Below are 26188 nucleotides of genomic sequence, written 5' to 3' on the forward strand. Positions count from 1 at the left end.
TAAAAACACTTTTATTATCTTTCACAGCAGTGGCCAGATTGAGTTCTAGTTGAGCTTTCGCCTTTCTAATTTTTTCTCTGCATGACCTAACGACATCCTTGTACTCTTCCTGAGTTGTCTGCCCCTTCTTCCAAAGGTCATAAACCCTCTTTTTTCCCCTGAGTTCCTGCGAAAGATCCCCGTACAGCCAGGCCAGTCTTCTTCCCCGACGGCTCGTCTTTCAGCACAGAGGGACAACCTGCTCCTGGCGCCTTTAAGATTTCCTTCTTAAAGTATGTCCAGCCTTCCTGGACCCCTTTGTTATTAAGGACTGTTTACCAGGGGACTCTCTGAACCAGTGTCTTGAACAGGCCAAAGTCCACCATCCAGAAGTCCAAGGCCTAGGTTTTGTTGACGCTCCCCTCCTTACTTCACCAAGAATCAAAAACTGACTCCTCTCTGCTGTGTTGAGTTTCCAGGAGACATCCAGCAAGTTAAAGTCCCCCACAAGTACAAGGGCTAGTGATCATGAAACATCAGAGAGCCGCTTATAGAAGACTTCATCTGCCTCTTTGTCCTGGTTGGCTGGTCTGTAACAGAATCCCACCAAGATATCTGCCTTGTGAGCCTTCCCCCTGATTCTTACCCATAGGCACTCATACAACAACATACCACCTCATATGCCGTGAGTAAATACTTTTTAAAGGGGATCACAAGCTTATTTGGACTTGGTTTTCCAGAAATTGAAGTAGCAAAAGCATTAGCTCAGTTGGTTAGAGTATGGTGTTAATAACCCCAAGGTCGTGGGTTTTATCCCCATATGGGCCGTGCCATTCACTTTAGAGTTGGACTTGGTGATCCTTGTGGGTCCCTTTCATCTCAGAGTATTCTGTGATTCTAAAAACTTGGAGATTTTAAGTTTCTCTGCTTTGGTAGACCTGCAACTTTGTCACACTTGTCAGTGAAATTTTCTGGGGTTTACAGCACACTCATGGTGAAGTACTGCAATTCTAATATAAAATAACCTTTTTTATTTGGATTCCTCTAATTCCTAGCCTTTTAGGTGAGGAGATTTTGATTGAATTAAATGATATAAAATCATGATGGCTAACAGCCAAATGCCCACCCAACTGCTCACTTAGCACCCGATCCAGCAGGACTGGAGTGTGTGTGTGTGTGGGGGGGGGAAATAGGATGAGAAAGCTCACAAATCAAAAGATAGGAAGATTGCTTACCAGTTCTTGTCATGGCAGAAAATCTGTTGCTGATTAAAATAGGTACAGTTAGTAGGAAACAAAAAGACAAACACTAAAACAGCTTTCTTCCCCCATTTCCCAGTCTCAACTTCACTCTTTCACTGCAGGCCCCTCTACCCCCCTGCTTGCTAGCCCCAAGGAATGCAGAGTGTTGGGGGGTGGGAGGTGGGGAGTGGAGGGTTGGAGATCAATCCAAAACACTTAGTTTCTGCCACTCCTTCCCCTCATACTTTTCCCCTGCTCCAGCACAGGTCCTTTTCAGGGCTGTAGTCCTCTGGGAAAACTCTACTTCAGTTGGAGTCCTCCATGGAACATGGTTCCTTCAGGAAATGTCCCTCTGCTCCAGTGTGGGGTCCTCCATGGGCTACAGTGTGGATATATTCTCTTCCCTGGAACTCTTCCTCATCATTCTCTTCTGGCCTTGGCATTCCCTCTGTTTCTCACTTTTTGCTCCCCCTCCTCTCTCCCTGGACTGTTTTTTGCTCTTAAATACATTTTCACAGAGGTTCCATGCATTTGGTGGATGGGCTCAGCTGTGTCCTGTAGTGGGTCTGTTTTGGAGCCTATCTGACACAGGACAGACCCTGGCTGCCTCCTTGCAGAGGCCACTCCTGCAGCCCCCCACAACCAACACCTTGACACCTACACCCTGCACAAGAATTTAAAGACAGCAGTTGAATGTATTCAGACCTTTGCTAACATTATTTATTCCGCTTCAGTTGTAGGGCTTCTTTTGTTTTGTTTTTTCACCTTGTTGTTTTAGTGACTAAACATGGCTCTGTAAAAGTCTCTTCTATAACTCTGGGCCTGAGCAAAAATAAATTACTCTGTCATCTGATAAATAGATGTAGGAGGAGAATGATGTTGATCTGTGTACTCTTGGGTTTCTTGGATAGATGCTTATGCTGCTCTGAAAAGGAAATAAATATTAGAAGATGATGAAGTTCAGAATATTTTCTCTGAGAGGTTAGAGAGGAAAATTATATTAAACTGGGCAACCGTTTGTGTTTGTTCTATCTGGGAGGTTTTTAAAGCTCTTGTAAGTCTGTCCAGTGTCTGTAAAAGACCAGCTAGAAGAACTGAAAGGTGCAGCGTCAAGTTTGTCCTTTGTATATCAGCAGATTCACTCCGCAGGCCCTGCGCTGTGCAGGTTTGTCATAGGAAGAACAGGACCTCTGTCAGTGGCTAAAAGCAATGAGTGTTTTATAAGTTGTGTAAGTACCATTGTAATCCAGCTTGCTCTCCTTCCCTCTCCAGCCTCCGCACTTCACTAGCTTCAGAACCATGTTTTACTTGGCAGCAAAACACAAATGCGATTAGTGAGAGTCCTGCTACGTCACAAAATTATACAACCTCCATCTTGTAGAGGGCCAGTTTAGCCTAAAGATGAGATTTATGTCTGCTGAACTTGGAGCAAATATATTTCAAAATTATACCTGTCTTAAATTATTTCTAATATTAAAAAGCTCAAGTTCATCAGAATTTGTTGAATCTGGAGCTGACTACAATTTGGCTTGAGATGAGTATAGTGCTATGAAGTGAGTATCTTTCTCTTGAAACCCTGTTTTTTAAATAAATGAAAGGTTTTAAGTTGCATCAAGAATCGAAAACTCTATCATTTCGTGGTTGCTATGCCCAAGACGGCCTCTGACCACCACATCTCCCACCAGCCCTCCTCTGTTTGTAAACAGCAGGTCTAGCGGGGCACCATCCCTGGTAGGCTCACTTACCATCTGTGTCAGTGTAGTAGGATGCTCTGCCTTGATAGGGCTTATCTGCCTAGGCTTGGAATTTGGTCAGAGAATTCAAACAAAGCAAGCTATCAGTGGTTAGTTATGGCTGGTTGTTGCCATGGTGCTGCTTTTAGTGTTCAATTATGCTAAAACCAGCCTGATTCCCCAAACTTCAAACACATATCCTGCTTTTTGAAGCAGGATTTGACAGATAAGCTACTAGCTGGCCTGGAGATATGTGAATGACAGTCAATCACTTTATAACTATAAAAGCCCAGTCCAACTTTCTTCCACGTACTTTCTTGAAGTGTATGGAGCTTCTCTGTGAAGCAGACATGCCTCTTCGTGGTTACTCCCCAGGGGTTAAGTGAAATCTGCTTACTATCGTTGTGTGGTGAGTTACATCAATCTCTACTTAACGATTGTTTATTTTACTAGCTTTGATACAATTGCCTTATTATAATTGCTTTAATATAATTGCTTTGACATAGTGCACTATACTATCCTATCTTATACTATACTATTAGTAGTTTTTAGCTTTTATACTGTGTAGTAAATAATTCTGATTAAGATCTTTCATCTGTTCATTTGTCTTTTCATTTTTCATAATAAATAATTCATTTTATATAAATATATCTTATTTGCCATCATTAAGACCTGCAGGACAAAAGTGGCATAATCACACCTCTATATTTCCTTAAATTTAAACCGTTGACAAAATCTGAGGCTAAGATTGGGTCCAGCCACACCCAGGCTCCTCTCTGAGAAGGAGTTTAGAAAGCAAAGGGGTCCTTTCTGCACCTCATAGCTCAACGAGAGGGCTTCTCTAATAAACTTTGTCTAAGCCTTCCACTCCGCCCCACGACAGTCAGGAAGTTCTCTTCCACACACTCCAGGAACCTCCTAGACTGCCTCCTCTCTGCTGTGTTGAGAATTGATGCCGAAAAAAACTCTGAATGATTAACTGCTCAGAGACTTTGCATCTTTAAGCAGCAAGGTAATTGTTTATTCAACGTTGGGAGCAAGTCAGCTCGCGCTGGACAAACTTGCTCGACTTGAAAGTGCAAAAGTAAGCCATTTTATACCCTTCAGATACATGGTTACATCATTTAACATACATATTAATAAGTAGGCTAGTCTCTGGGCGGAGTCTTTCCAGGCATGCGCAGTCTTCTACTGTGGGGGTCTTCTCCTCAAGTCTTCATCCCTCTGGTGGTCGCCACGCACGTCTTCCTCAATTTGACCTCTTCTTAGGTGACCTGAATTCTTCAAGCTTGCAAAATCCTGGCTTCGGGCCTTCTAGATCTTATTCAAACATCTAGTTTACCTAATTTACTACCGTGTGTATACTACTCCTATTCTTTCCATAATAAGGCCTTTGGTCCAGTGAGCAGAACAGAACATGATATTAACCAGTGCTCCTAAAATGTTCTAGCAAAACAGGTAGAGCAAACAGGACAAGGTATACCAGCTGAATCATTGTTAACTCTTTTTAGTGCCTTTTTGCCATCAGTTTCCAGCAGGCATCCAGCAAGTTAGTCTCCCACAAGAACAAGGGCTAGCAATCGTGAAACATCAGAGAGCCGCTTATAGAATACTTCATCTGCCTCTTCATCTTGGTTGGGTGGTCTATAACAGTCTCCCACCAGGATGTCAGCCTTGTTGGCCTTCCCCCTGATTCTTACCCATAGGCACTCAACCTTATTGTCACTATCCTTGAGCTCTATATAGCCAAAACACTCCCTTATGTACAGAGCCATTTTACTGCCTCTCCTTCCTCGCCTTTCCCTTTTGAAGAGTTTGTAGCCATCCATTGCAGCACTCCAGTTATGCGAGTCATCCCATCATATTTCAGTGATAGCAACTACGTCATAGCTTTCCTGCTGCACACTGACCTCCAGCTCCGCCTGTTTGTTGCCCATACTGTGTGCATTGGTGTAGATGCACTTCAGCTGGGCTATTGATTTCACCCCCGACACAACCATGCCACCTCTAGGCTCATCTCTAGCGAGCCTGGTCTTATCCCCTTCCCTCTTCAAACCTAGTTTAAAGCCCTTTCAATCAACCCTGCCAACTCACGGGCTAGAATCCTTTCCTCCTGTTAGACAGGTGAACCCCATCTGTCTCCAGCAGGCCTGATGCTGTATAAACTGCCCCATGATTGCAAAAGCTAAAATTCCACCAATGGCACCAGCCTTTAAGCCACATGTTGATCATGTGGGTACTCCTGTTCCTTTCAGCATTCTTCCCTGCTACTTCAACCAATTGCCCCAGTGCCCTGAAATCCTCCTTTTTGATTGCCCTACGACTTCTCTCATCAACCTCATCGCCGCCGACCTGGACAACCAGCAGTAGGTAATAATCAGAGGGCCAAATCAGTCCAGGTAGTCTCCTGGTAATCTCTCTTACCCGGGTCCCAGGGAAGCAGCAGACTTCCCTGTAGGATGAGTCAAGTCAGCATACAGGGCTCTCAGATCCCCTCAGAAGGGAATCACCCACTACAATTACCCTTCTTTCTTTTTTAACACCTGAATTTGTGATCCATCTGGTTGACTGACTTATTCTGGGTAACCCCCCAGATAGACCTTCTCCACTATCATTTGCCTGACATATCATTTGCCCGACATATCATTTGCCCTACATAAAAAAGCATTTAGGCAGTTTTAGCTACTTACAACCAAGGAGCAAATACAGCAGATTAAACAGCAGACCAAACAGCACACAACACAAATCTGATGCATGTGCACTTACAGATCATATTCACAAAACTGTCTCGGACGATTATGGTTTATCAGCCAAAGGGAAAAAATGAAAATTACATCAAGAATACTTATTTGTCAGAAGAACCAGAAAACAAGTATTGCTTTATAACTGATGCAGAGACAAGTCATCCAGCTCTCAACAGGCACATGCAAGCAGCTTAACACAAACAATGAAAACATGCATCATGCAAAGCCCCACCATTCTACTACCACAGAGAGCAAGTCACTGCTGCATTTATCTTGCAAAGCAGATTTATTTTTTTTTCACTGCAGAAATACTCAATTACATTGAGAAGAGGAATGTTGACACAAGCTAGCTGAATATGAGTCAGCAGTGTGCCCTGGCAGCCAGGAGGGTCAATCGTGTCCTGGGGTGCATCAAGCACATCACGGCAAGACAGTCAAGGGAGGTGATTGTCCCACTCTACTCTGCACTGGCGTGGCCTCACCTGTGTGCAGTTTTGGGCACCACAATATAAGAAAGATAAAAAGCTATTAGAAACCATCCAAAGGAGGGTCGCAAAGGTGTTGAAGGGTCTAGAGGGGAAGCCATGCAAGGAGCAGTTGAGGTCATTTGGTTTGTTAAGCCTAGAGAAGAAGAGACTGATGGGAGACCTCATAGTGGTCTACAGATTCCTTACAAAGGGAAGCGGAGGGGCAAGCACTGATCTCTTCTCTCTGGTGACCAGGGATAGGACCCGAGGGAATGACATGAAGCTGTGTCAGGTGAGGTTTAGGTTGGATAATAGGAAAAGGTTCTTAACCTTGAGGATGGTTGAACACTGGAACGGGCTCCCCAGGGAAGTGGTCACAGCTCCAAGCCTGCCAGAGTTCAAGAAGTGTTTGGACAATGCTCTCAGGCACATGATGTGATTCTTGGGGTTGTCCTTGTGAGGAACTGGACTTTTTTCATTGCCTTAAAACATTGCTACTGTAGTGAGCTGTGCAAGCCTCCTGCCAGGGGACTGAAGATAAGGCTGAGGGGAGAAGGCTGTAGGGGCCAAGTTTTGGGGGTGTGATGTTTATCTAAAGGAGACCAGTGGCACTCTCTGGGCCTGTGATGTTTATCTCCTATGGGCCAGGCCATGTCAAAGGGGCCCTTTATGCACACACCCATCACTAATGCCTCGCTTTTAGCAGGGGCGCCTCCAAAGCGGCCCACTCCCCCAAGCCTAAATGACTTTGCAAGAACCAGCGCTTCCAGCCTCTGCAGAAACAGCCCACACACACACACTGAGAGGCACCAGGTAGGGTATATAAACCCATTAAACTGTATGTTTCATGGGCTTCTCTCCCCCACCACTACCTTACAGACCAAGACACCAACGACGACAACAACCAAGTTTGCCCAAGACCTTTGAGTGGTGACTATAACTTTTCTTCTTTTCTCTTTTCTTTCTCTCCTTTCCCTTACACATTTTCTTGGGTGCTCTCTCTCTCTCTCTCTCTCTCTTTATTTTTTCCTCTCTTTTACCTTATACATTTTCTTGGGTGGCTATATTACAACCAGAATGGCTAAATACTTGTTTTCCTTTGCAATACCTTTATGCCTTTGTATTGTCATGTTACTATAGATAATAACAACCAAAATGGCTACATACCTGTTTTCCTTTACAACCAAATTGTTCTAAAATAAATCCTATATATATATCTGTAAACGCTGATCATGTAGTATTGTTTTACTTTAATTCACTCCAAGGGATTTAATAATAAAACAAAAGTTACTTCTGCCTGGTAGGGTGGGTCATAACAGTCCTGTGCAGGGCAAGGAGTTGGACTTTGATGATCCTTGTGGGTCCCTTCCAACTCAGGATAGCCTATGATTCTATAATTCTGTTTACATAATTTTTTATTTCCTGATATAAAAAATGGATGAGCGGGTAGAGTCTACATGATAGAAGCCAACAGTGTCTGCTTGAAAACAAAATAATTTGCAGAGGTTGTATCAATTTGTAGCATCAAGCACTAATGCCAAATTACCGTTCTCAGTATATAGATGCAGTTCTTTAAAATTGTATGCATACATCATAGCTTCAAAGCTACATTCGAAACTGGCATTTGTTAGTACATTGAAACACCTTCAGCTTTCTAAGGCGGTACGTGAAATCCATTAATCCTTTCAAAATTATTTTCATTATGATAGACGAGGAAAGGGCCACATGATCCAAAGCTTTGTGTAATTCTTTACTTGAGCAGGTGCTGGCATCAGCAACAAGTCAGTGCATCAGAAAAACTGCTTTAATAAAATAGCTAAGTATTCAGAGAATCATATTGCAGACCTCCATTATGACTCACACTGATTCACCAGTTAACGATTTCCTAAAGTGGGTGAATAACATTCTGGACTAAAGCAAAGACTCACTGAAAAGCTCCCCCACTTGAAAAAAAAAAAGTATATCATTCTGCTACATTTTTAAGGCATTATTTTGATTATGTCTCAATATAGTGCTTGTTAAATACTTCCATGTATGTTTGTCCACCAAAACAGGTATTTTCAGTTAGCATTATAAATTATTTATTATTTTATATAACACAAGGAGCAGACAGCACCTCCAAGACATACAGCTCACCCTAGAAGGGATAAACCAGACATTAGGATACAGTGACTCTAATCACGTTCTCTGCAGTATTTATGAAAAATCTTACTAAGACTTTTGTGAGATCAAACCACAATATGTTATAAAAAACAATAATGTAGAAAAAAGTAGCAACACAAAGTGAAAGAGGTGGAAGGTATTATGAAAGACTTGGTAGATACTAAGCAGAAAAGCTCTATCGAATACCTGTGTTCCAAGGGCAATTTTTAGACTTGCTGCAGAAGTTTCAATAATGAGGATGAGCCAAGGAAGGGCTACCTAGGGATTGCTGCAGACAAAAAAACCAGACACTACATGTAGGGAATTCCAGGATGCATTTCTGTGGATTTAAGTTAATTTTATCTTTAACATGCATCTGTAGGTTTGATTTTTTCAATTGTTCTACATGCTCTGATGACAGAAATTTAAGGTTTCAAAAGCGAGGCAATTATCAGGAAGGTAGAGACAGAAATATCACAATCCAGGTCACAACAGATGGACAATGATTTCCCTGCCTACAGCCCTCCCAAACACAGTTCAGGAGACTACTTAGAAAGCAAAAAAGCTTCTAATGTGACCTTTCTTTGCAACTGCAAGAACAGGTAAAGAAATGTAAACATATTTTTCCTGCAACAGTAATAAATGTTGCAACTCCAAAGTAAATAAACATACTACATGCACAGTATGAGAAATAAAATACGGTTTTTATTATAAAACAAAATTATAGGCGCATTGTGAAGTTGTAAGGTATCCAGTTCCAAACTGGACTGGGTACCAGGGTTTTTTTGTGTCCGGGATAAGGGAAATATAAAGTTCCTAAAAATTAAAATCTTTCTGGGCCATTTGGCAAATTTTGTACACGGGGGTTTCTTTTCTCTCTTTGGGCTAAGAACAAAGGAAGATCCATCATTTTTGACAGAGGATGCCTCGCAGCCAATCGGAAGGAAGAGAAAGCCCCTTTTTGGAGAAAAGAAACCTTTTTAGGCAAAAATGAATATATTAAACTTATCTGAAAAAGGGTGGGATTTTGTGAAACTATAACATGTATGAAATTTAAACCCAAGGGGTCTTTTTCTCCCCGGGAGCTCGCTGTGAGATGAGACCCAGCACGTGCTGAATAAACCTTTCCTTGATGATACAGTTCCTTTGTTTCACAGGTAATTGAATCTTTCTCAATTAAATAACAAGAGATTTCTCACAACAGGAGGAAAAAAATAGGAATTATGAGATGAAAAATAAGCATAAGGCAAGTGAAAAATAAAGACTATAGCAATACAGCACTAAGATTATCATAACTGCTATACTCACTGCTTCAATCTAAGTAACATCATCTTTTGTGTGTTTACTTCTCAAACACCATACTCTTTTCCTAAGTCACCTTGTGTTGCCTGCAGACAATAAATACCTTTAATAGCTGCATGAACTAGAGTGGTACAATGGTTGATAAGCCCTGGAACCACATACTGCTTTCTAAAGAAAGGGAAAGGGCCAAGAAATAGTACCAATAAGACAAAATATTCCAGAGAGAAGAAAATTCAGATTGACAAAGAGGCAACCAAAGGCAAATGACCGGCCTTTGATAATCTTTATCCACATAGTTCACACCCATGTTTAATTACATGGATGTATATAGTTTTTTCCATGAATTCTCTTAACTGTTAATGTGCACAGGAAAACTATTCACCAAATATTATTTGGTGTCTTTAAATCCTAAGGTTCTATACAAGTTGAATAGAAAGGGTCAAGCACTCCCCTGAGAGGAAGGAGAATGAAGAAGAGCTAGGACACTGAGCAAAAGGGCACTCAAGAGCCCACAGAGAAAATTCTGCTTCTCAAGATCGGGAACTGATGTCAAAAAGTGTGATTTACAGAATAAAACTTTTTCCCGAGCAAAGGTGTCAAAAAACCAATCTGACAATAACCACTTCCCTCTATATACTGACTTAATAATAAATCTAAAGCAGTTTGTACCACTGGGCCTCCAGGGTATAGCAATACTGGAAGAGGGCTATTTGTCCCTCCTGTGAATCTGGGCTGTCAGGAGCGGGACAAGCAAGATATACACAGGAACCAGAAATCTCCATTCTGCTGTTAGACACTATCAGGAAAAGCACTGATGTTCTGGCCTCAGCTACCAATGCGCTCAAGTTCACCTGCTGCACTTAACCATCTTGTCACTGCCACATACAAAAACAGGGTGGGAGTTTTTTCTCTTCACTCAATCCTCAGATATTCACCTAGCCATGAGAATAAAAACCTATTAAATGCTCAGTGTATCCCAGAGTATGCAATAGGTAGCAAGCACTGAAGCATAAAGTCATAATTGTCAAAGATCGAAAAGTCCATATTATATCTGACAGGATTTAAGAAAAACTGATCTTACACCCTAAGAAAAATTATTAGAACACATTGTTCAGTTTAAACTGCAATTTTACAATAGCAATTTGGGGAAAAACAAAGCGGGGACAGAAAGGAGTTTTGCTTTCAACAGTGCTTGTTGTGCATCTCACACCTCATCAAATCTAACACATTTTTCTTGGTTTCCAAAACTTATTCCCTATTCTTCCTACTTCCTTCCTGCTGTAGCCCTTGTTTTTATCAGGTCTCAACACCCACTTCCCTCAAAACTCCCCAAATATCACGAAAGGCTCACTGAACCAATTAGAGAGTTAAACAAAAAAAGTTATATGAAATAAGGGACTCGCAAGGACATAGAATCCTTAAGGTTGGAAAAGACCTCTAAGACCATCGTGTCCAAACATTAACCTAACACTACCATCTTCATCACTAAACCATGTCCCCAAGTGCCACATCTACACATTTTTTTGAACGCTTCCAGGGATGGTAATTCTACCACTTCCCTGGGCAGCCTGTTCCAATGCCTGACCATCCTTTCAGTGAAGAAATTTTTCCTAATATCCAATCTAAACATCCTCTGGTGCAACTTGAGGCCCTTCTCTCTTGTCCTGTCACTTGTTATCTGGGAGAAGAGACTGACCCTCCCCCTTGCAACAGCCTCCTTTTATGTACTTGCAGACTGATAAGGTCTCCCCTCAGCCTCCTTATGTCCAGACTAAACAATTCCAGTTCCCTCAGACGCTTATCATAAGACTTGTTCTCTCATAAGACTTGTTCTCTTGTCCTTTCACCAGCTTCATTGCTCTTCTCTGGACTTGCTCTAACACCTCAGTGTCCTTCTTGTAGTGAGGGGCCCAAACCTGAACACAGTATTTGAGGTGCAGCCTCATCAGTGCCAAGTACAGAGGGACAATCACTTCCCTAGTCCTGCTGGCCACACTATTTCTGATACAAGCCAGGATGCCATTGGCCTTCTTGGCCACCTGGACACACTGCTGGCTCACATTCAGCTGACTGTTGATGCCTTAAGATCCTTTTGGTTTTTTGATTTTTCTAATTTTTATAAGCTTTATAAGTAGTTATATAGTAGAAGTAGATTTTAGAAGTAGCTTTGTTATATCCCTCACCCTTTAGCACAGTAGTTTACACATTCCTCAACCCCTATTACCCCATTCCATGCTCCCCATATCATTATCCCCTGAATTCCAGTAAAAATGTTTAGTCTCTTGTCAAAGTAGGCCCATTTTGTTTAGAGAACACTTGTATCCTGGCCTGAACCGCAAGAGTACAGTCAAGAACTGGGTGAACATGTGCCCCCTGTACCCTGAAGAAGATGAAGATGATGAAGAGGTGGTCTCGAAAAGACTCTAGCCCCAATTCCCAGGGGGCGGGATGAGGGTGGATCGGGGCAAAAGCCACAGGGTGGAAACATCTGGGATTGGACAGACAGTATTACAAATTATAACATCTGTACAGAGGGACTGATGTGCGTCTTGTAATCTTTAGGCCTAGGCACAAATTAAAATCCTTTCCTTATCTCACCTCCAAAACTAATTTGCCTCAGAGATTTTTCCTCCCTGCATTTTCTTTAGGCAACACTGTCAACCAACACCCCAAGGCAGCTGGGCAGCTTTCCAGCCACTCTTCCCCAAGCCTGTAGCGCTGCATGGGGTTGTTGTGACCTGAGTGCAGGACCCAGCACTTTGCCTTGGCCCATTGATCCAGCCTGTCCAGCTCCCTCTGTAGAGCCTTCCTACCCTCAAGCAGATCAACACTCCCACTGAACTTGGTGTTATTTGCAAACTTAGTTAGGGTTCACTAGATCCCCTTGACCAGATAATCAATCAATATATTTAACAGAACCAGCCCCAGTACTGAGCCCGGGGAACATGCATCTTTTTCGTCATGTTCCTGATATAACTTCAGATTCCTGAAGTTGGCCAGGGTTGAGGTTCCATAAAAACAGCCCTTTCTATTTGTGTCAAAACGATGTTTGTTTAAAAATGAAGTTCAGTCTGGTCAAACACCTGATACACAATGGGTGTACCAACATTTAAAAAAGGTTAAATGAAAACATGAGTTGGTTTACAAAGACTAGCCCTACTTGATTCTATAATTCTCATATTAGTCTGTGGATCAAGAACAAGTCTAACATGATAAAAACAAAATGATAAAGTGATAAATTATCTTAACACTTAAGTATTTAGACATAACTCCTAGTCCCAGATACAGAAAGGAAAAAGATATGCATATAGTGCAGCTCTCACCTCAAAAGGCTCAAAGCGCTTTAGACAGCATTAAGGTTTGCTGCAGCATACACTTAACGTAGTCAATTGAAACTGCCAATTCACTGGCTTTCCCCTAAAGTCTTCTTTCAGGAAATATACAATGTCCAACATTAAGTGCACTTAGCAAATTTAGTAACATTAAATGACAAGCAGTATCATATGTATTGAGTTCCTAAAATTAAAGGATATACATCAATGCAAGTAGTACATAACAGCTGAGCAGCCCCAGCTATACTTGCTTACTCAAACCATCAATTTTAAGGTAATACAAGTTATTTGGGATAACCAGGGGGAAGAAAGATGAACAACTCTCTCTCTATTCCCCTCCCCCCAAACACCAATATGTTCTAATGCCCATGTTCATACCAATAAATATCTCTGACATTTAAATATTAAACCTTTCTTCCTCCCATTTAAAATAGATATGTTCAAGACACCAGAATTTCGATTACTCTGCAGTAAGTCCATTCACCTAGATGACACTAAAGAGTCAACAAATGCATATTTTCAAGCTTTATTTGTTTTCACAGAGAGACAAAAAAATATCTTTTTATTCTTCTACAATAGAAATTATATTAGGAGGATTACCTTCAAAGCTTCCAATAAAGGCAAGTGGACATTGAATTAAACAAGCAAGAGATGTCCCAAGTCTTATTGATCTGTTTTTAAAAGAATTCCCCTTTTCAAAGTCTCTCTCAGCTCTTTGGAGTCATGTTGGCTCCTGCAGTTATTCTTTTTCTGGGAGGGACATGGGGAGGGGTGTGACAAAAGAACAAAAAAGCCATGAATTACTTTGATCATTACCTATGTTGAGTGTTACTGAATATATATCATTGCCACTTTAGCACCCCATCCATGTGGCTGAGCAGCACGTACTCCCTATGACAGGGTCTAACTCTGGTCTGTTAATATCAACTCAATGAGTTTCACTCTAATGAAAGCTCACTGAAGAAAACCCACCCCTTACAAAGTCTTTTTTAGGAAAGGAAATAAAATAAAAGAGACTGCATTTGGTAGATGAGGCAGAGTGTGCAAGATTTTTCTATTAAACTGTTAATGCATAGTATTGTTTCAGCTGATGAGTAATACTTCTGAGTAAACAGTATGCAGATCTATTTGGCAAATGTCAACTTTTAACTGTTTAACCACTCACTACTTCCACATTGCAGTCTGTACTTTCTGTTCTTGATACAAAGAGCAGCACTTACCCTGAATTTGAAGAGGCATTTACCACTAAAGTCAAGCTTAGCACAGGTGTCTCAACAAACTACTGTTTTCAGGGAGGCTGCAAAAACATGCTGCCACTCTGCCACAGAGAGCTTGATTCCTAGAGCTACCATGTATCATTCTGCCAGTTACAAGCACTGATATTCCCCTTATTTCTATGAAATTAAAGCATCAAAATGATCTACCACAGTTGTTTTCACAAGTGAAATAATAACACCTTTGAGTTTACTACTAGAATTCCATTTGTTTATACAAATGAGACTGGCTATTTACTGCATGGCCAGATGCATGTTGAGTCTGGTAATGTAGTTCCAGTACCCTCAGGACCCAGCATTAGGCTTGGCACCAAGTCTACTTCAGCCACAAACATCGCCCTTCATTAAATAGCATTACAAATATATTGATTGACATACTCTTAACAGCTTAGCAGTAGTGGCACAAGCTTTTCATGCTATATGATATTATCTTTTTTCAAAGTGGTTTTTGTTGGTTGTGGGGGGGGGTTGTGCTTTTTTTTAAGTTTTGTGGGGTTTTCTTTGTTTGGGGGGTTTTTTGAGCGTGTCCCCACAGTATTGCACCCACAAGGCAATGCCCTGCTTATTTGCATTTTGGCATGTAGTTTTCAGGCATTCTTTAGACATTTCAGAACACCCTGTGTGGGAAATAAATACAACGGTTTTATTACAAGCAGGGATTTCCATGGTTGCCACATAAAAAACGAAATAAGTCCGAACAAAATGGAATTATATCAAAAATATAAATGTACATATATTTACAATTATATATACAATTTGAATATATTGTACACACGATAGGGAGCTCCCAAGGGGGAAAAAAAGGGAAAAGGGAGAGGAAAACAGGGATAAAAAAACTAAAAACAAATATCCTCTAAATACACCTGTTAATAAAGAACTAGCAAATAAATACAAAAAATGAATTAAATACTTCCCTGAACGAGACAGCAGAACCGTGTGAAGCACCAACTAACTCCCCCATGCCTCCCGGAGGGACTGGAGATAACGGCGGGTCCAAGCAGGCAGGCCCTGGCCTATACAAGCAAAGACTGTCTGGGGAGAGACCTATCGCCCTCAGCCACCGGAAGAGAGAAGAGAGCGAGCTCTCTTATCTGCGCCTTATTTATATGTTGTGTTACATTAAAGGATGATATGGAACACTTCCTTAGATTTCTGACCCCTGTTGCTTAGGAAGGCCTAAAAAATCCAAAAGCCAACCCACTACACTGTGTCAAAGGGACCCTTTATGCACACACCCATCACTAATGCCTCGCTTTTAGCAGGGGCGCCTCCAAAGCGGCCCACCCCCCCAAGCCATTAAATAAATGAAATGTTTTTAAGTTACATTCTGAAGGTTCGAAATTGTATTTTTAAACCTTTGGAAGCAGGAAATCATTATAAAAACATCTTTTAATTTTGAAGCAGACTGCTAAAATAGTACACTTAGTAATTGTAATTGTAGAATTTTGTATTTAGTTTTCTTTCTGTTACCACAACAGTCAGATGACTGGAATAAAATGAATACAAAAGCATGCAGTGTTTTCTAAAGGTAATTGTAGTTACAGCTTTGCTTTCAACCTTTTATTCTTAGCTTTTAAGATCTTGCGCTTGACTTTTTATTTTTCCGGTGCAGTATAATTTTCATTATGAGCCTCTTGAATGTTTTTTAAAAATAGACTTTTAAAAGAAAAGAAAAGGATAAACAGGGAAAGGATTTAATATCTAGTATTTGGTCCATTGTTTTATTTGCAACAAAATTCTTGTGATGATCCTTTCATTATTGTCTTGACTACAGCAACATTTTTTTATTCTTGTTTCCTTTGGTTTTAATAATTGGTGTTAATGTGTAAATATTCTTCTGTATGTTAAATTTTACTTTAAGATTAACATGTTTAGGTAGTTTACTTTGTTCACCTTTCACAATTGTTACTTAAATGTCTCATTAAGTTTTAGTTTCAATACACCAGTAATTTTTCTAGTGTGCAATCAAACAATTTCCCAGTTGCTGTCTTATTTAATGTTGTTGCCAAGAGAAGCTGACACATTTTGAGTTATCGTTTGATACATGCAGATTATCACTAATTTGCAGATTAAAGTACAGAAAGTGTGGGGATGGGGGGAGATTGGTTTTTGGTTTGGATTTTGTTTTTATTGTTTGTTTTTCTTCCTAAGTGTTCTGGTAAAACTTGTATGCTTTTGGTGACTTACACTCAAGTCTCCAGTTACTCTCAAAATAGGTAAACATGTAAAATTTTGAGAAACATAAGTGTTAGCAATTATTGCCTGTTCATGATGATTTCAGGAAGGGAAAATCCTACATTCACAGACAAAGGTAACACTGTCTTCATGTAAGTGCTACTTTTTTCCTAAGAATTTTCCTGTGGAAAACTATATTACTTTGTTTTGCATCCAAAATGTTGCTTTATTTTTTAAACTTTTCTTTAGAAACTGGTAAGTATGTGTTCCAGAGTGAAGGTTACCACCCAATTCACAGTTGGTAAAATCAGCTTTCAATGTTGTTAAGGGTATGCCATTAAATCATTAAAGTTCAAATTGGATTGCTGAATGATTATACTCATATCTGCAAGTAGTGTGTGGTGTCCAGTTGCTGAAAGGGAACAGAGAAATGTTTTATGTGCTAAAGTTGAATTCTGCAAGAATTTGAGAAGTTTTTATAGCTTTTTCTATGGAAATATCTGGCAATATGTAGAATTTGAAGAGGAAATACTAGGCTCAATCTGATTCCAGCATAACTACTTCTTTATTCCAAGTATGCAATGACGTAGATGTCATTAGTGGCTCTAGTACAGTCACAGAACTTTTATGGGAAAATGATATTGATTTGTTAGTCTCTGCATGGAGTTAGCAAAATTATTCACGTGGCTTCTATGCCAGGTAATTATAGATACAAGCTTGCATGCTTGCAAGTATCTCACCCCATTCAACAAGTTAGCTTTCTACCAGTCTTACTTTTCACTCTTTATCACTGCCCAAGCGTCTGTGTCAAATAGTTTACGTAAAATGTCCTATGGCAAGTCTAACCCTCATAAAATCATAGGCTATCCTAAGCTGGAAGGGACCCACAAGGATCATCGAAGTCCAACTCCTGGTCCTGCACAGGACAACCCCAAAAATCACAGCATGTGTCTGAGAGCATTGTTCAAACACTTCTTGAACTCTGGCTTGGTGTTGTGATCACTTCCCTGGGGAGCCTGTTCCAGTGCCCAACTACCCTCTGGGTGAAGAACCTTTTCCTAATATCCAACCTAAACCTCCTCTGACTCAGTTTCATGCCGTTCCCTCGGGTCTTATCACTGATCACCAGAGAGAAGAGATTGGCCTCTGCCCCTCTGCTTCCCCTTGTAAGGAAGTTGTAGACTCTATGAGGTCTCCCCTCAGTCTCCTCTTCTCCAGGCTGAACAAACCAAGTGACCTCAGCCGCTCCTCATATGGCTTCCCCTGTAGACTCTTCACCATCTTCATGGCCCTCCTTTGGATGCTCTCTAATAGCTTTATATTCTTCTTATATCGTGGTGCCCAAAACTGCACACAGGACTCGAGGTGAGGTCCCACCAGTTCAGAGTAGAGTGGGACAATCACCTCCTGCGGCGAAGGTCCCTCACACAGCACCCTTTTCAGCGAATGAATCCATGGGAGACAGACTTTGTCCAGACAGAACTCTCTTGTAACTTTATTACTCCATTTATCTACTGAATAAGGGTCCGAGCTATCAAGCCAGGCCAGATTTTACTTATCAGCACACATTCCACACAGACACTCCCGTGGCTGCCTTCAGCCACAAAGAACAACCATGCTTCAAGCAGCTTTCCAGTTTGACCTTGCGATTCTTTTCCCACACACACTAATTTTAGCTCTGGCTCACTCAGGACCACAATATTTTTGCTTTAATATTTTCTTCTTCTTCTTCTATCATCCAGATGGCTGGTGTTGTCTTGTTTAGCTGCTCCTACAACCTCCCTTGACCAGCTCACGATGCTGAGCTTGATCACCCCAGGATCCAGTTGACTCTTTTGGCTGCTGGGGCACACTGCTGACTCATATTCAACTTGCCATGAACCCAAACACACAGATCTCTTTCCATGGGGCTGCTTTACAGCCTCCTGTTCCCCAGTCTGTAACATACATCCAGGGTTGCCCCGTCCCAGGTGCAGAATCTGTCACTTGCCCTTGTTAAACTTCGTACAGTTGGTGATTGCCCAGTCCTCTAATTTATCGAGGTCTCTCTACAGGACCTCTCTGCCTTCAAGGGAGTCAACAGAATCAGCCAATTAAGTGTTGTCAGCAAACTTAGTATCCCTTTGAGTCCTGCATTCAAGTAATTTATGAAGATGTTGAACAGAACTGGCCCTAAAATGGAGCCCTTTTGCACCTCACTAGTGACTGGTCATCAGCCTAATATAACCCCATTTAGTATAACCCAGCCTGTCAGCCGGTTGTTCACCCACCACATGATGTGTTTATCTAGCTATGTGCTGGACATTTTGTCTAGAAGGATCCTGCAAGAGACAGTATCGAAAGCTTTACTGAAATCCCAAAAGATTACATCAACTGGCTTACCTTGATCAACTAAATAGGTGATCTTGTCATAAAAGGAAATTAAGTTTGTCAAGCAGGACTTTCCCCTCATGAACCTGTGCTGGCTGTGACCAATGACTGCGTTGTCCTTCAGGTGTTTTTTGATAACTCCCAGAATATTGTCCATGATTTTATCAGGCACTGAAGTGGGACTGACCCTCAACAAACCATGAATAGCTATGATTAAACTAGATACCTGATTTTTCTTGCTGATCTAGTTTCTTCCATGTGACTTAAAGAAGTTATGCTCAAGGTAGCTAGTTCCCCAAGCTTTGTATTATATATGCATCTATATGGACACATATAATGCATGCATTCAAATAAAATCAGAAAATCAGCATCTTTGCAATTGTTACTGTGGAATAAAACCTATACTGGTCATTCCATTTATTGGCATGCTGACTCTTATCAGCCAATTCATTCTTGATGCATCAAACGATAATGTAATTTTACAGGAGATAGAGAAAAGGAGAAGAATTGAAGAAGCATACAAAACTGCTGTGACAGAACTGAAGAAAAAGTCCCACTTTGGAGGGCCAGACTATGAGGTACAAATTCTGCTTTTGAAATTTTTTAAAATGCTAAGACTTTTAAAGATTGGTTTGTTTCTCAAAGGAGTGTGTGTGTGTAAATCAAGGTCTTTGGCTGTGCAAGCATGTTCATGCCACTTTTTCTGCCTTGGAAACTGAAACTAAATGAAGAATCTAAATTGTTCATTGTTTTGAGAATAGAAGTCTGTCTTCACCTCAGGTTTCCTTATTCTGCTTTTGTCTAAAGCATTTTGCTTGCAGATATTTTTGCTGACTTTTAAATTCTTTTTTTCTACATTTTATACTGCTCATTTGCAAGTTGTGTACTCTTACATTTTAATGAGTCGGTTGTATAGATATGTAATGCAAATATGAAAGCCCTGACTGCAGAGGCGGTCCTAGAATCTGAAGTTTAATTCAAATTGATTTTTAACTTGTCACTGCCACTTGAAATGTATTGATAAATTCAATGATTTTAGGTTCTGTTTCATCTGTTAAATTGCATGTTTTATCAACTTCCTCCTCAGTTTGGTTATTTAATCAAAGTCTAAGGCTCTTAAACTGCCTTCTGAAAAATAATATAAACTAATGCACCTATAATGCAGTTTGCATAACTTTTAAGAACTTGACCCTTTCATTTACATTAATCAAGTAGGTTTCTACTTACAAATCATAGCCTGAGAAATAGTATTAATATGTTTAGATATTTAAAAGGTTATATGAGCTTATGTTCTCCATTGTGACTGAGGCACTGTAAAGAAAAAGATGGATAGAAAGATGGACTTTGTCTACCTGATTATGAACCCAGCTGCTTCTCCCAGATATCCCTGTTGTAAAGTAGATTTTTTAAATTTGCTGGACCAGTTTGTTTTACAATTCAATAAAGGCAGTAAACCTAGTTTTCCTAAATTATCATTTTTACTTAGTGGACACAAGTTTTTAATAATTGACTCTATCTGCTGTTTATTGTTAAACTGTTCTTTCCAAGAATTCTCAGTAGTGATCCACGGGATTTTGTCTTGTGGTGCTTTGAACACATATCTGAAATTTACCCTAAGGCACTGGAATACTTGGAAGGAATCTAAATACACAATTATGTTAATATATTTATTTTACTGACTGTGGCAGTTTGAGCCACATTAGAAATTCAAAATCCAATTTCCAGGCTTCCCCCCACCCCTTTCCACAATTTATCTCAACACCGGAGAGAAACTTTCAGGTCAGAGGCTTCTATAGGGGAAGGGGGAGTATATACATTTATTTACACAAATAAATATACTGTACAAACTAAAAGCAACTATATATATATTTACATTTCTGTCAGTCCTTTTAAGCCCCTCCCTCTAACTTTAGTCCAGGAGCAGCCTTTCAAGGCTGATATGTAACGCAGTCTCTCTCTCGTGGGAGTGTTCTGGGCCCAAACGCTCCCCCCTCACCAAGCTCCAGCTGTTTGTTGCAGTTTTTCTTCTTCACAAAGTCCAAGAAGATAGCTTTGAGTCTTTTTTTTTCGGTCTGCTGTGTGATTTCTGCTGTGTGATCTCTCTCTCCCAATCTCATACCTCGGTTCGTAGGCTGCTGCAGTGTAGTTTAGCTTATCAAGCGTCTGCGTCCTGGAATGTTGATTCCTCTTCCGGTTTCCGGCTGTCCTCCATTTAGATCACGGCAGAGACAGCCCCCAGGCCTCTCTTCAGTCCGTCTCCAATTTCGCCTGGGATTCCTTTCCCAAGCGCCGAGCTGATTTGTTATCAACCCGTCCACTTGGCTCTGCTTAAATGCTGAGCCTTAAAATCCACCCCCCACAAGCCTAAATGCAGTGGGGGGGGAAAAAGCCCCCTAGCCTTGGCCACAGGCACTCGGTCCAGTTATACACTGTCCCAAGTGTCCCACAGCTGCAGGGGGGGGAGAGGGCCTAGCCTCCTCCCTCTTACCTCTCAGGTGCTGTGAATTTCTTCCTTCACAGCACACACTCCAAATGCTGCCTCTAACTCTGGCCTAGGCAGAGTTGGGGGGGGCACAGGGCTCCCCTCTCCCCCCCGGAGGGGGAAGAAGGAGCCCAGTCACCCCCTGGCCTTCCACACCTACATGCAGCAGACACCAACAGCACAACACTACCAACAGCTTCCGGTGCTGTGTATATATGATTTTAAGCAGAAGCGAACAACATGGATGGTGATTGGCTCTCCAGGGAACACTGCCTTGGCACCCAATCACCTCTGAGCCCCCCCGACTCTCAGAGGCGGGCAAATTTCAAACCATGACACTGACATACTGTAAACATTTTTAAAAGATATATATATATAGTAATTAAAACCTGACTGATATCAAAGCATATTGACACTGTTACTCAGTCTTCAGTTTCCTGGGGGGTTTGTTTGTTTATATCACTATCCCTAAATTGTAGTCAAAGGAAATAACTTCCTTTAACGAGTAGAGTTTTCAGATGAATTCTAATATAAGAATATTGGTGAAAATATTTAAGATCTATGAAAGAAATTTCCTTCTGTCAGTTATATGCATAATACATAAATAGCTATTTCTAATATTGAACTTAAGTGGAGCTCTCATCTCCAAAATTTTGAACTAGTTTTGTTTCTTATGCTCTAGGAGGGTCCGAATAGTCTGATTAATGAAGAAGAATTCTTTGATGCTGTTGAAGCTGCTCTTGATAGACAGGATAAAATGGAAGAACAGGTATTGATACTTGAAAAATATGTTAATGATGGGCACTTCATGGAAGACTTCTGTGACTTAATCAGTTCTGGGGTGCATCTTTGAAACTAGATATTTTATAGTGACACTTATAAGTGGGATTCACTACTTAATATTTATACAGTTAAATATCATTGCTTAACACTAATTTTGAGAAAGTGATTTGACAGTTTGCATAGAAAAGGATAGTATAAGTGTTAATTGATTGTCTCTGGTTTCTAACTCCTAAATAAGTGTATTAGTCCTGTATAAAACTTATCTTTATATGTAACTGATGCCCTGTGCAAATAAGAATATCTAATACTGCAGATTTTTTTCAAAACCTAAGTTTCTTTTGACTGTAGCAGTATGTGAAATAGGAAAGACATAGTTCTACTGTTTTTTGGTTTTGTTTAAAAATTGTGTAAGCTCTGGCTATTTCTCTAACTCATTTCTTGAATACACTTCAGTGACAAGGATCAAAAAGGGATAAGATGTGTGTGATGGAATATATAGAATATGAGAACAAATAGTAGTGTATAAAATGAGAGGGAATAGCAAAGTGGTGCCTCCTTTGTCTTAAAAGGTTTTAGGTTTATGAATATAGTGAATACAATGACTTGATTAAGAATTATAAGACTTTCTAGTGAACATATAGTACCCAGCAGAGCTTATCTATGTTGGGGTCTCTTAGCGGAAAGTATAAGTTTAGAGTGACTGTTGTACTACTACATGGATGCAACATCTGTAATGCTGCCAATCTATTTTGCTTAACATAGAAATATACCTTGAAGTATAGATGAATGGGTAATTCAGTCTCTAGGCCCATTTTCTTCCTGAGAACTCCAGCAGAATGACAACTTCATGTCTGTCATGGACAGCACTAGTTGTTGTAGCCACTATATAGATTGAAGGTGCCTCACTCTTTCATAGTCCATCCAGTAGCAGCTGACTACCAGTAATGAAACCTATTTTGTTGCAGTCCCAAAGTGAAAAGGTCAGATTATACTGGCCAATATCCTTACCTTCTGGAGATGCATATTCTGCTGTGGGTACTCATAGATTTGTCCAAAAGGTAAGATATTTCTCATGATCTCCTCTGTATAATTTGTATATTTGTATATTTTATATGGATAGGTAAGATTGATTTATTTTTTTAAAATTATTTTTTAGCTTTTTCTAGTATAACTTTCAGTGGTTTACTCATTTTCAATTGAAGTAGCTGGAATTGGAGGAGGACTGTTTTCTGTCTTGGCTAAAAAAAATCCTGATTTCAGTATCTATTTAGAATACTCTTGATTTGTATCAAGCTGGTCAGTTAGAAAATATATTAAAGAAAAAAAACCCAACTTGCTAACCTCGGTGTTTTTAAGATACCTTCACCAAAATTCATTCAATTGATGGAAAAAAAAATCCAGTCTCTTGCATTAAGATCAATTGACTTTTTTTTAGTGTTAATGGAAACACTATGCCTTTTTTAGGGCGGCACTGGGAGCATAATACATAATAGGTGCATGAAATCAGCATTTGCCGCTGTGCTTGCTGCTTATGGTGCATTTGTTTTCATTTTCTTCATTATCTTGTGCTTACAAGTTGGTACTAAATGCTCTGTTGTGCCTTTGTTCTGATTACTTGGTTTTTTCTTTGTCTGTCTCTGGTAGCCCTATAGTCGCTCTTCCTCCATGTCTTCCATTGATCTAGTCAGTGCCTTTGATGTTCACAGATTCAGCACCCAGGTACTGTATTAATGTGTAGAGTGGGGGTTGCATATCTTTGCTGCATTTCATCCTCTTCTCTAGAACCTGGGTTTTTTGTTACATAAATCACTGTTTGCTTTAAACTAGTATGTTGAGACCAAAAAAAAGGATTATCTATTTCTATATTAAATGGTTGTCTTTTTACATTCTGCTTGCATGCATATTACTTGTGCTGAGGCCCACATCTTGTGAAACTGTTGGATCAATTTCAGTAGCTTTAATAAAAGTACCTACAACTTGAAAATTTTGCATTTCTGATTATAATAAAAGTAATAAGATAACATCTGTTTTGCATGGGCTGGAGATGGTCTTTGCTTCAAATTGAATAGTTTTTCATGGTTTTAAAGCAAAGGTTTAATTTTGTCTTTAAAATTTGTTGTTACTTGTAATAACTTTAAGATACCAAATTTTAAGGTTCTCTATTATAATTATTTACCTTTACAACTAGTTTTATTACCAAAAGGTCATAAAGTATGTTGTTAAAAAATGAGATTATGGATATGAGAACTTTTACTGAAGAATTCCAATATATTCAATTATCCTTCAGAAAGTGTCTGAAATCCTGAATAAGTGAATTTAGTTGTAGTGACATATTCTAGTAATGTACAAAATTACTCTAACTGCTTGCTCTGGAGATCATAGAGTTGAATTAGATAAGTAAGTTCATGTGTTTTGTCTTTATTCTCAAAAAAAAAATCATTCAGACATAGCATTCATGCCATTACTTTCCTTCTGCTGTGGTCCATATGATTGTGAATATGGGTCTTCCTTCTGGGATCTGTTGTTTTGGGGTTTGTTTGTTTTTAAATTATTAACTAACACTGCAAACAGACTGCTTTTTCGAATAGAAGGAATGGATTTTCTTTTGATTAATAGAGCCTGGAATCATGCTACCTGCATACCTTGCCACCAGCTTTGTGAGCAGAACCCTAACACTTAAGGACTTGCTTGTTGGACTGAAATCCCAACACTTGCCTTGACTTATTGTAGTCAGTTAATTTCTAGAATTTGAACTTCTCACAAGGGGAAAAAGTATGCGGGTCATATTGCACAACACTAATAGGCTGATCTACTGGTACTCCAGTAGTCACGTTAGTAATTCAAGTTTGGTTTTGTTTGGGAGGAGGAGGGAAATCAAGTAATAGAAAGCAAATTTGATTCTAAAGATAGAAAATTGGTTGTCTATCAGGCTACATTGCCAGTTCAATGTAAGGGAAACGCATAGTCATTAAAATACGTGAACCTTTTCATTTTCGTCTCTTATGCCTGGGATAACATTTGTGGACCCATATGGTAAACTCGAGTATCAGACCATTAGTGTGACTGAAAACCTAATCACTTAAAAACAAATCTGAGGTTGATCAGGTCCTTATCACAATAATGCAAATTGACATTAAAGTTCGGGTCAAATGGACTGAATTATGGGGTCAAGGTGTTGCTCTTTCCAGCAGCTGCAGGGATTATACTATGTAGAAGCTACTACCCAGTGTCTTAGAATGTGATTTCAAGTTAACTGACTCACTACAGAAAGAACGATCCTGCTAACTTAAAAGAAACCTACTCCCCTCTGCCCCCTTCTTTCCCCATATCTTCCCTAGAGCAAACTTGCCAGTTCAGTAAGTTGCTCCACCTGCTCTGGAGCTTCATTGCTAGCTAACAAGCAGGTGAAAGACAACTGAGAGCATGAAGAGAAAAGCAGCACACCTTTTGGTGACAACCTGCTGTAGACCTTATTATTAGGAAATTGTCCTGTCCCCAGGCTGAGGATTTGGCTTTTGGAAAGGCAAGCTAAATCTTGATTCTGAACAAATGAGACTTGCTTCTAGACTTCATTTATATGAAGGAAATCTTGGTAAAAGGTCAAGTAGAAACTTGCAGCTTTGTTTTTAAGATTGAGAAGCATAAACATATTCTGACAGGAGCTGGTTCTTCAATGTGCTTTCAGAAAGGCATTGATTTGTCTCTGCCTGTTGAGTAGGAGGTTGTGGGCTTAAAATGCTGCAAATGTGTTGCAGATCACTTTCTCCTTTTAAAAGACTATCAGACTTTGAAATAGATTGAGATGTTCTGAGGGCCTTTTAAATGAAGAACTGCCCATTTAATGTTCAGACCAAGACTGTGTGGGATAGAGGTACTTTTGCAGACCATTCTTGTAGTCTGCCAGGAACCCAGAGGTAATAGTGTAGCCACTCCACTGGGAAAGAAGCTGTGAATTTTGACTCTGTGCCTAATGTGGTACCTGAAATAGGTGCAGGCTGACAGTGACCAGCAGGTAGATCACAGTTTGGACAGGTAGTATGCACAAAGCAGTTGTAGGCACTGCAATTACTTGGTCAAATAGAAGTAATTGTTAGCAAAAAACAACATTCACTCTCCTCTGAAAGCTGCAATGATAATACCTCTCCTTTCCCAAACCTAAGGGGA

The 26188-nt window shown here is 40.1% G+C and overlaps 1 protein-coding gene across 3 annotated transcripts in view; it reads left to right on the top strand.

The window, feature by feature from the left end:
- LOC135404410 (ceramide transfer protein-like) overlaps window positions 1-26188 on the top strand; it is a 141449-nt gene that overhangs the window by 98400 nt on the left and 16861 nt on the right. For 2 of the 3 annotated variants that reach the window (XM_064639132.1, XM_064639133.1), the window contains 3 exons: window positions 19245-19337; window positions 21924-22010; window positions 22990-23082. In XM_064639132.1, coding sequence (XP_064495202.1) covers window positions 19245-19337; window positions 21924-22010; window positions 22990-23082 — 273 coding nt within the window. Of the gene's footprint in view, window positions 1-19244; window positions 19338-21923; window positions 22011-22989; window positions 23083-23668; window positions 23744-26188 lie in introns of all 3 variants that reach the window. The other variant, XM_064639134.1, reaches the window with a different exon arrangement.

The sequence above is a fragment of the Pseudopipra pipra genome, chromosome W, assembly GCF_036250125.1.
Source record: "Pseudopipra pipra isolate bDixPip1 chromosome W, bDixPip1.hap1, whole genome shotgun sequence".
Taxonomy (NCBI): domain Eukaryota; kingdom Metazoa; phylum Chordata; class Aves; order Passeriformes; family Pipridae; genus Pseudopipra; species Pseudopipra pipra.